The 11,658-nt window shown below is 45.7% G+C and overlaps 1 protein-coding gene across 1 annotated transcript in view; it reads right to left on the bottom strand.

Moving 5' to 3' along the window:
- Nucleotides 1–6,695: 6,695 nt before the first annotated feature.
- Nucleotides 6,696–11,658, bottom strand: part of GPR156 (G protein-coupled receptor 156) — a 79,781-nt gene continuing 74,818 nt past the window's right edge. Inside the window, exon 11 of the mRNA XM_011373747.2 lies at nt 6,696–8,249. Coding sequence (XP_011372049.1) covers nt 6,924–8,249 — 1,326 coding nt within the window. The 3' untranslated portion in view covers nt 6,696–6,923. The remainder of the gene's footprint in view (nt 8,250–11,658) is intronic.

The raw sequence follows: 11,658 nt of genomic DNA, 5'->3' as shown, positions 1-11,658 counted from the left end.
TTTGCTCAAGATACTCTTGGTACAAACAGAAAGGTAGGAGCAAAGAGAGAGTTCGCCAGTCTTCAAAATAAACCTAGAAATGTTGATTGAGATCTATGAGGCATCAAGTACTGTCTGATATATTGTGGAAATGCAATGATAAAATTAAAATGCAATGATAAACATGGCTCTTGCCCTGCAGTCTTTCATAATCTAGTTGGAGAGGCAAGAAATGAACATGTGAAAATTTAACAACAAAAGATTTATATAGCAACCCAAGACAACAACAAAATTGTTGTTAAGGGGCATTTTAGGAGTATATGATTTGTTGCCTAATAAATTCTGAGGCCAGTCGGAACTGGTCAGAAGAAAGAGAGGTCCGTTCAGGCTGGGGTTGTTAGAATGAGGGTGAAAGGGGCTGGTGTGAGGAAAAGTGTAGCACCTGTGGGGTTCAGAATGAGCCACCCCAAGATTTGCCTCAGTAGTATGCAGATTATTTTAGCTTCAGGCTCAAGATAAATGTCTGCCCTTCCCTTTAACTCCTAGAAGAACTCGTATTAGGGGCTTTGCCCATAATAAGAGATTATCAGAGAGATAACTTCTTTTGACCTATGTGTTTGGCAGGGCAAACTTCTATTTACTGAAAGTCTGTTCTTCCCATCATCATGCAATGGCCCTTTGGATGTCTTATGTACCTCCATCCTTCTATCCTTGTACCACCCCTGCATGTGGGGTCTCTGATTCTCTCATGTATGTGGGGTTCCCATACATTTTTATGTATTAAATTTGGTTATTTTCTCTTGCTAATCTGTTTAATGTCTTTTTGATTATTAGACTAGCCAGAAGACACTTGAAGGTAGAAGAAAGTTTGATTTTTTCCCCATGAGCCTGTGGTGGACCCAGGTGAGCTCTGGTAACAGTAAACTCATTTGGCAGGAGCTAGGAGGGGAGTTTCAGGTAAGCTGAGAATGTGGGACAGTAGAGATCCATGATGGAGGGCCAAACCAAAGTAAGATTTCATCCTGCAGGAAGAGGGAGCAATGAAGGGTTTTCAGCAAAGTAAGGACTTGATTGAGTTCAAGAGATTCTATGGCCCTCCCCTGGTTTCAGCAGATCTGTGGTCTGTTTCTAGTCTAGTGGAATCTTCTGGGACCTTTGCATAGTGTCACGTTCTTGTGCCATTTAAAGGGCACGCTACTTGAGAAAAAACTTTCAGCTTGGGGGCCTAATTGTGGTCTTTTTAACTTGCTTGTTTTCAGTATTACATGTATTTGGTATTGAACTTCCTGAAAGGGATGGGAGTGACCAGGTAACTTTAGAAAGCTCCCTTCCAGCCTTCAGGAAGCTGTTCAATGACTCAGCAGTGGAGGGTTTCACAACAGGCTTACAGAACCAGACTAGCTTGCTTTTCCTAAGGAAACCTTGGTGTCCCAAGAAAACCTCAGACCGGGCCCCAGCCCTGCTGGGTTGAAATTCCTTCTGTCTTCTGGTGACATGCCTGTAGCACATGCTTTGGAACCAGCATCAGGGAGTCCAAAAAGGGCTTTGGAATCAAGTCAGATTTCAGTTCAAATGCTGGTTCTGCCTCTAACCAGTTGCATGACCTCAGGCAAGTTACATAACCTCTCCCTGTTACAGTTTCCTCATCTGTAAAACTGAAACCACTACCACTTTGCAGGGTTGTTATAAGTATTAAATGAGACAGTATTAAGTGGCATATAGTAGTCGTCCCATGTATTTTTGCCTATTACAAAGCATATAATGGTTCTACAAAGGAAATTAGTTGTGTCTCTTGGCTCCACCATAAAAAATCAGATTTCCTGATGTTACAACTGCACCTTTCCTTCTAGGCCATTCTTAATATTCGAGTCCTGCAGGTGGTTGTGCTCCCCATGATAAGTGAACCTGACCTTAGAAGGGGTAGAGGAGAAAATTCTGCTGTCCAAGAAGTGGGCTGAACTAATCCTCATTTTGCCAGATCAATTGAGAAGACCCTTCCCTCAGGAATAAATAGAAGACAAAGAAGGGAGATTTTGGTATAAAGCAAGAAAACATAAAGAGGATTTCTAAATATAAATTTGTGTTTCCCAAACAACTTTCTAAGACAACACATGGTGTTTACCCTGTGCCAGGTTCAGTTCAAACCACTTTACAAATATTAATTCATTTAACCCTCGTAACCACCTTATGAGGTAGATATTATTGTCCCAGTTTACAGTTGGGGAAGCTGAGCCACAAAGAGGTTATGCAACTTGCTGAAAGTCACCCAGACACGTGGGTGATTTTAAGGCCAGACATTGCAGTGGGGCAAGAAAATTATTGTACAAAAATTAATGGAGAAGAAAGCCCATTTAAAATGTCTTCTTTTGACAAAGAGTTCAGGTATTATCACAAAGAATTTAAACAGGTGTATCAACAACGTTGCTGTCCGTGATGAGATACCTAAGCCCTGCTTCTCAGGTGATTTCGGCTCTTATGAGTTGCCTTACTAGGGTTCCCCTTAACACAGTGCTGGCTAGGCCATTCTTCTTTTATTTCTTTTGGCAAACATCTGCTGAACACCAACCATGTGCCAGGCACAGTGCTAGGACACCAAGATAATTATGACAAGTTGTTGACTCAAGAAGCTCACAGTCAAGTGGGGAAAATTGAGAAATGAACCAACAGTCATATACACACTGAAGACAGGGTAGCTCTGCCTTTCTTCATAGAAGCAAGCCTCATTTTCTCTCAACTCAGAACTGGAGCCAGCACATTCGTTTACAAGAGAAGTGACTGCCACAATCTGTCCGCTGACAAAGCTAAGCAGGATGCTTTGTTTTTTGCCTTCCTTCTCCACATCTCTTTTGTATCTCTCCATCCTTCAGACTTCTTCCTCTTTCCCTTATTTTTTCCTGTCCTCTTAGTTGCCCAAAGACCTTTCCAGGGCCTCTCCCAAGCACTTATTCTCTGAGCCTATGTGTCTTGCTAGTGTATTTGAACATCCAAAGGTAAGTCAAAGAGTGAAAAGGGTTGGGAGACACTGACCCAGATCTTGTCAAGCTCATATCAGGTTATATTGCCTTGTGACACTGGCATTTCCTGTCTCTCTGTAACCTCAATAGTGAACTGAACATCCCACAATGTTCCTTAATTCAAATGCAGTTTGGCTGGGTATGCTAAGATCAGGAACATTTTGAGAGAAAGATTAAAGTAGATACTAGAGGTGAAAAAAAGCAAAGTCTGAGGAAAAAGAGTAGCCTTTCTCCTGCTTTCTGCCCCATAAATGCCATCTCTGCATTAGACTTCCCATGACAAAGCCTAGATGGTATTACTGGGAAAAGTGCATCAGTCAGAGGAAATAAAGAAACTGCTTTGTTTGGGGCAAAGAGAAAGGAGACTCAGGAAGGTGACGATGATTAAGATTAATAGACTGTCCTCCAGCTAACAATGTTTGTTAGTTACAAGCCTGTGAAGAAATCATCTTTAAAGGAAAACCTTTATTATAATAACTTTATTGCTTATCTTCTATTAACTCCATTACTCTACCCCATCTCTCCCTAAAAGACTTAAAGTACTGTGATTTTCAGAATTCAGTTACTTATGGGCGATGTTGTTTCTTGCTCTCAACCTACTGGAAGGCAGTGAAACCAGATGGCTCGCCTCCCTTTCTGCTGCTTTGCTAGTCCCAGAACAGGTTCTTTGCCTTCCTTTGTTTCATCCACTTATCTGCCCAGAAATCCATCCATCAAACATTTATTGGGCTTATCCTTTGTGCGAAGTTCTCTGATGGCTTCACCAGAGAATACAAAAATTCAGAGACACATTTGAAGCTTTTAGGAACTTGAAATCTGTCAAGGAAACATTTAAATATAATAAGTACAGACGCAAGAGATTTTGTGGAACTTGGGTTGACTCTTCTTTTTAGAAGTAATATGTTTCTTTGAAAGCACTCCTCCTACATCTGATGTTTTTTCCCTCCTCTATGAGCTCCTGGAAGGCCAAGTTGATCCTTTAGGAAAGACAGTTTGGGCCCAGGCCGGGAGATAGCAACTTTGGAATCAGGATGGACACCTCCAACTCCAAGATTTCAACCAGCAGGCAACATATGCTTGGGCCAGAGTCACGCCTGGCTGCATGCCAGATCTTAGGACCAATAGAGACCACCTGCATTGCCCGGATGACAGCAGCAGAGGCAATGCTTACTTTTCCATGATTCCTTTAAACAAGTTATTGCCCTTTGTTCAAGAGCATAACTATCAAGAGCATGCCAAAAGTCACGTCACACTCATTCTTTGAAGAATTTCATCACTGGATTAGCTGTTTTTGGGTAAAAGATCTAGGGAAAGCGCTGGCATTGAATGGGGGTGGGATGTGCAAGAGTAAATAGCAGATTGGAAACAGAATTTCTGAACAGGTGGTTGTGGTGTTTGGCATGTAGTTTTTGAACCAAACGATAGAAAAACTGGGGTATAGTCTCCATATTTTCAACCAAGTCTATTAAGGGTTACAAAGTCATTCTAGATAAAATGGATAATAGAAACCTCTATATCACTGAGTTTGAAACATAGGTCCCCAAGCATCCTTTTTTATTTAACTGGGGTCAGGTCAGCTTTACTTGGGGGTGTTCAGAAAAGGCTGAAGAGAGACTGCATACTCCACCTGAGTCTGGAAGGATTAGTAATTCACAAGGTATGCAAATAGGGGAAATAAATTCTAAATAGAAGAAGGATGGAGATGTAGAAGGGCTGGGATACAGGAGCAGAGAGAGTGAGAGGACTAGAAGGATGGCCCTACAGCCTGCATATTCCATGTCAATGAACAGTAGGCTGCTAGTGGTGACATACTGGATGGAAAGAAGCTGAAGGAAGTGTAGCTCAACTACAGGACCCTCCATGGTGGGAAGTGTTTAGAGTTTCCTCTATCCACTGGGGCAGGTGTTTCTGGGATAGGGAGCTGCACAAGGAGACCACAGAAGAATCCATTACAAATGGAAGTTTGGTAAAAGATATACTTGGAACCGAGGGTACCCCAGCAGCAATGCTGATGGCTGCTCCATATCTACTCCTTTGGGTGGTCCGGCCTTCTCCATGCTCCCATTCCCCAGCCCGAGACCACAGCTTCTGAAGAGACTTGGGAGTCATTTCTCTTTATTAACATATCACTTGGACAGCAAACAAACAGCACAAGCAAAAATTACAAACCAACACGCAAAATAAATTATGACATTGGTATGCAAAAGTAGATGATAGAAGAAACTGTGCTACCAAGAGGGCCTCCCGGTCCAGTGTCTGGAGATTTGCTAGGTGTTGACAGCCCCAAGAGCCTGTGATAAATCTTTCGTGAGACATTTAGAGCCAAATTCCCCACTCCAGGCACATCTAATGTGGTCCAAATTCCTGCACACGAACAGGTACACACAGATGCATGCACAGGGAATGGGAGTAGGGGATGACTTCTAAACAACAACCAGCTCAGTAACAAGCAAAATGGACCCAGTTATGCTTTCCCTGTGACTCTCTGGAAGGAGACGAGTTCCTGTCACTCATCCTTTGCCCACTCTCTGGCTCCCTTGGGAGGTGCAGGTAGGCCTCTGAGGCAGTGAGGGCTGCTTCCCAAGGCAAGGAACCCAGTTTTGTTATCCTGGAGCAGGTGTCCTGGACTCCAGGATGGGCACATCTCAGCTTTCCTACCCTACCTTTGCTTTATTATCTGGCTTCCCAAGCCCTGTTTGCCACTCCCAGAAGTTGGAGTGAAGACATATGTCCCCAGGAAAATCTATCAACTTGGAGTCCATGAATTGTGGGCAAGCCCTACATCAGCCACTTTCCAGCTGAGTGATGTTAGGGAAGTCACCTCAGTTCTTGAAGCCTTGCATTCCCCATATTCTTCATATTCCCCATCTGTAAAAGTGGGAACGAGAGTGTCTACTTCACGGGGCTATCATAAGGAATTACTAAAATTTGATACTGCCAAGTACAGTGCCAGACTCAACATAAATGTTCAAAACCTGTTTTCTTTCCTGCCTTTTTCTCTTCCATTTCCTCCATTCTATTTCCCCATTTTCTGTTTCCAGGACACCAGGTTCCACCACATATCCATTGGTGGTCATGTAATTCCAATGGCACCAAAAGCAACTTTGACCAACAGGGCCTTCCTGACCCCAACAGAGATTTCCAGTGTGTGTTTCCCGCCCAGTCCAAAACTACTGGCAGAGTCAAAGAGTTGGACCAGAAAACCGGGAGACGGTCTGGGCCTCAGATGCCATCCAAGCCCAGGAGAGAAATCTGAGTAGCCTGTGGCCATATGGAGACCTGACTGTCTCAGGGATGATGATGAGGTGCCATAATGATGGAAAGACATGAACACCAAATAGTGCTATAGAGGTGGCTCTGAGCTGAGTGTGGCCAGAAGCTGGGACCTAAGGGTGTTGCTGTTTACAACCTTCAGCAGAAACAAAACTACCCCCTGCCAAGAGTGAGAAACTCAAGGATGTAGGAAACATATCTTCGTAGCAGGTCTGCCACTAAAAGGCCAGTTTGATGGGTCACAGTCCACAATTCTGGTTCTGTAGAAATTTTCCTTCCATCTCTCCATCTGTCTGTCCACCAGCCATCTATTTGGTGTATATTAAGAGTTTTGTAGAACACACGCTGACCCGGACAGAAAACTCTCTGTGCTCTTTTAGCACTTTTTATTCAGAGTATCTTTTATGGTCACTCAACTGGAGTCTCTTACAGGAATGCTGTGAGGTAGTAACAAGATAGATAATACCCTCCTTTTATGGATCAAGAAGTGCTCAGGATGACACAGTACTCAAGTGAGCATAGCTGAAACACAGTAAGGGGCGGTCAAATACAGGATGCTGGTATGTTCCCTGAAGGCCGGAACTGGTTTTCCTCCTGTAGGCCTTAGTAAGGCTTGTCCTGAACTGACCTCTATATCCAGATATGCTCTGCTGCTTTTCACACCAGTGTGGGTTTCAAGTCATCTTTGAAATTCACAATAGGCTTTGAGCGGGCCCACAGCTGTTCCCAAGAAGCCAGCCCCCTAGCATGCTCGGGGTTGGTGTCTGAAGAGCCACTGTCACTGGAATCAGAGGAACTCTGGAAGCAGATTTCACAGTAGGGCCGGTGGCAGCGGCAGAAGAACTCGTCTGAGCTGCTGGACTCAGTGTCAAGGAAACTGCATGGAGAAGAAAGGGAGGGACGCCCTGGGGACCCTGAGGACTGCAGCTGCCACTGGTCAGGCAGATCTGGCGAGGGTCTGGATAGGTGTGGGCCAGTGGGCCCGTGTGCCTGGTCAGAACCAGAAGGCTGGTGAGGAAAGGCTGCATGATGCCCACTGGCCCTTTGAGGCTCTGTTTGGCGTTGTTTGCTATCCTCCAGGGTGCCCGGCTTGCCTTGAGGATCTGAAAGTAGTGAAGCCTTTTTGGAAAAGAGTACCCTGGAATCAGCAGTCTGGGAGTCCAGGCCGAGGCTGTCTCTGTTTTGCACATTTAGCCCACTTTGTGCCCCAGAAATAGTCCTATTTGCCCGATGCTCCACATATGAGGGTACAGAGCCCAGAAAGTGTGAGCGAGCCCGCTGCGCTGCCCGCCTTCTCCTTACCATGTATGGGCTGAAGCCCAACTCCTTGGAGAGGGGCATCTCCTGGGGGCTGTGGGCAGCACTGCTCTTCCAGGGCTGCTGGGGACGAGATGGGGAAGAGGGGAGGGAAGCCTCAGGGCCTGGGCCCAGATCTCGTAGGACTTCCTGAAGCTTCTCTCTGATTATTGAATTGACTCTTAACATCTGCTTTTGAGGCTCTCTTGAGTTCTCCAGCTGCCCCAGTCTCTGGGGAGCAGAGCCTTCTTCACCTGGTATGAGACTCTGGTGGGGGGCCGTAGGTACCTGGTCACTTCTTTCTGCATCCTGTGTCTTTTTGCTGCAGCCCGAATTTAAATGATCAGGAAAGTCTTTCAAGTCATATATCTCCTTCTGCCCTGGGGAGGAGCCAGTGTCCTTCCCAGGCCCCCTGAGGCTTTGTGCACTAGAGGAAGGCACTGAGGTACTCTGGGAGGCCTGGGGAGCCACACTGGTATCATTCCGAGAGTCAGAGAGACATTCCAAAGGTCTTTGAGCTGCCAGGCTGTGCACAGGGGCTGCAGCCTGGCCATCCTTGCTGTAGGAAGAGGCAGGCGGCACAGCCCACTCTGGGGGGTCATAGGTGCACTCAGCTGACATCAGCCTCACTAGCTTCTCTTTGGCATTGTTTACTTGTTCCTGCAGGCTTTCAATCACAGCATTTTTCTGTAAGAAAAAAGCAAAACCACCAACAAAAGATACCACTGAAGATTTTCACACTGTATCCCATGGTGGAGAAAGTGTGGTACCAGAAGACCTTGGTTTAAATCCCAGTTCCTCTGTGTATTAGGTGCTGATCTTAGGCCCTGAGGAAGCACCTCCATGAGGTGAAGTTAAGTTGATGCACACAAAGTGCTTAGCAACATAACTGACACGTGGTGCTCAGTAAAGGTCAACTATGATTTATTGTTGTATGATCTTAATCCCCCACCTTATAGTCTCACACTGTGGCATTGTCTGTGAGACGGGAGGTTGGAGGAGGCACAGCTTAGCAGCTTGCTGGCTGCTGCACACCCTTTCAGTTTTCCTCAGAACTGAGAGGAGCAAGCTGCTCTGCAGGACACCAGTCTGAATAATGCCTGGGATGGCCCAACTCTGGGTTTATCACACTTTTGCAAAACACAGATGAATTTGAGGCACATCTCAAGGGGATGATCGAGTGGGGAAACAAGTATTTTGCCTCTTGCTAAACAGACTAGAAAATGAAAAAACGGAGAGAAGGGTGGCACTTCCTGGGCCAAAGAGATAAGACTGGAGCCAGGAGGGGGCCAGTGAGAATCTCAGGCTGGTGTTACCACCTCCCTTGGTTAGACCTTGTGGGGTGAGAGGCGAAAGCTACCACATGGCACTCTCGGTTATCAATGATCTCTTAAAGAAGCGTGGCATTGAAATGATTGGAGAAGTTTGTTTTATTTGTTTGTTTGTTTATTTGTTTATTTATTTGTTTGTTTATTAATAGGATTGTTGGGCCTAAGTCTCTGATAGTTTGATTCAGCAGATCTAGAATGGAGCCAGAAGATGAATGAGTCTGGGGGCAGTTCTGCTACTGAGCTGCCTATCTGTCACATGGCTGTTAGTTGATAAACAGGCTGTGCCCAGAAGGAATGGCAGGTATGAGCTGCAGAGGTGTGCCCATTCCAGCTGTGAGGTTATGGGCATGAAGTAGGAGGAAGAGTACCAGCAGTGGGTATGCCCCAAGCATCCTTCAGTGATACGGCGGCTGATTCTCTAACTCGGACTTTCTGTCAACCTTCTGAAATCCTGATGCTCAAAGGCAGTGGAACAGGGAAGAGATCATCATGGGAAAATGATGGTCCTGGGGCAGATAACGGGGGTCAAGGGTTTGAGGAAAGTAAAACACAAGTGCTGTGTTCTAGGGACTCCTTGCCTGAATACTAAAATGCTGCCTCTTTGCTGCCATCCTCTTTAGAAGAGGAGGGTGAGCACTTGGACACCCATGTATCATGCCCTAGAAATAAAAGGATGGTTCCCTTCTCTAGAATACCTGATACAAGTCGCCTAGGCACCAAACCTGTGGTGTCTTCTCAGGTTGACATGGGAGAGTTGCCCAGAAGTGACCATTTCGGAAAGCAGTACCTTAAGTAAACTAGGCCAACAGTAGCTTTCTGGCGGCAGCTCCAAGGCAGATGTATTGCTCCCTACTTATAAGCAGGAAGGTGATCTCTCTGATTACTGAGACTCCCAGTTACATCCTGGTTTAGTCTACTTCATTTATCATCAGAAGGGAGTCCCAGACCAGTGAGTAACTGGTGAGTAAGTAGAAGGGACTTACAGCTGAGCACATGCATGCCCGTTCTCCCTTCTCCTCACCCGCAGAGTGGTGAGGCCTGGGTGTTGTCAGAGAAGTGTAGATGACTCAAGGACTCACCAGGAGCAGAGTGGATGAGTAACTGGGAGACATTCATTCAGGCTTTTCATGATACCTGGCTGGTGCCCCAACCCTCTTCCTCCTCAGCAGCCGCTCCTCATGAAGCCGGCCTTACACATTGTCAGGCTGGCTTCAGGATGCCTCTACTGCCTCAGAGTTAAGAGGAAGCCACCAGCTGATGACAACTACCCAGCGAGTAAACTCTTGAGTGCTGTCTTTTTGTGCCTTATCCACAAATTTCTTTGAGTATAGAAAAATAAGATAAACATTGAGTTGAGAAGATAACTAACTCCTCTCTCAGCAGACCAAACATTCAAAGTTGGCTGGTGACAGATTCACAAACATCAGCCAAAACAGTAAATTTCTCTCCTTTCAGAGAAAGAAGTGGAACTCTGTTTTCACTATGGCTGCATACTAATTAATTAGAGGCATAGTGTGAGCCACTGCCATTGTGAGACTAAAATCTGACCTACCATGGCAGCTGCATTTAAATGAGCTTATTAATTATTACTTTTGGCACATCCGGGGAAGCAAACATGCACAGGCGTGTTTCATAAGGTGCAGGTCATAAGAAGAAATGGAATCACCTTCTTGTTTCTATGGTTCAAGGAAGAAAAATAATAGATGGGTTTCTTCTGCTGCAGAGTGTAGAAGGGAGGCTCTTCAATCTTTGGGAAGGTTCTATCTGCTGGCCTTAACACAGCCTGGGAAGTCAGTGATGGATGCTTCCCCAAAGAGCCTTGCGGGGACCCCTGGCTATAGGGGCAAAGGAGGCAAGAATGAGAAGATGGACCACGCAGATCATGGGAAAGTAAGAGGAAGATACCAGGGTGGCAGAGGGGCTGCACAGGAGGGAACTGCAACCAAGAAGCTGGAGTCAGGGTCTGTGCACATTTTGAGGGAGGATAGATACTGCGTGACCACCAGGCAGTGCCGGAGCTGGGGATTTAGATACTGGAACCTCTCTAGTAGGCCTGCTACGGGGCCCTGGGATGGCTGCTGTTCTCAGGCTTGTTCTGGGAAACATGTTCCAGGTGTAGGGTGTTCAGGGAGAGGCCAGCTTTTTACTGCCTATGCATCTGCTTCCCATTAGGACCCTTCCTCTGCAAACTCAAAGCATCTTTTGGGATAGAGCAGATTTAGTCACTGCATGGGAAACAGGGGAGCATGGCAGAAGTACAAAAAGCACGTCACAAATTACCATAAGGTTAAAGAGTCAGGCCACTTGGCTGTTCCAGCATTAGCTGATTGTGAATGAAAACCATCCTGGCTGTTCTCGCCAAATTTCTGGCCTTCTGTTGAGCTGAAAAAAAAATGCTTCTTTGAAGCCTTCACAGAATATCAAAGGCAATACTACTCCCTTGCCAGGTGGGGAGAAATCTGGCTTTGAAACAAGGTCCTGAAAGCTTCATAAATAGTAATGTAATGGAGAAGTATTACTCCGATGGATAAAAAAGGTCCAGGACTGAGCGTATGGTGTGGGAGACTAGAGGGGCATGAAGAGTGGGTGGTTAATCCCTTCATTGGCTGTGTTTCTTAGGTCCTCATCACACTATCCTCTCACATAGGACTACTGATATCCGGGTGCCAGCCCAATTACAGAAAAACATAGTTTCCCAAATAGCACCTACTCAGGTATGTTCTATACTGAAAAGAACATGGAATATAATTTATTTAGTGTGAAAA

Source organism: Pteropus vampyrus, unplaced genomic scaffold (genome assembly GCF_000151845.1).
Source record: "Pteropus vampyrus isolate Shadow unplaced genomic scaffold, Pvam_2.0 Scaffold1, whole genome shotgun sequence".
Classification (NCBI taxonomy): domain Eukaryota; kingdom Metazoa; phylum Chordata; class Mammalia; order Chiroptera; family Pteropodidae; genus Pteropus; species Pteropus vampyrus.
This window is presented reverse-complemented; position numbering and strand designations above follow the sequence as displayed.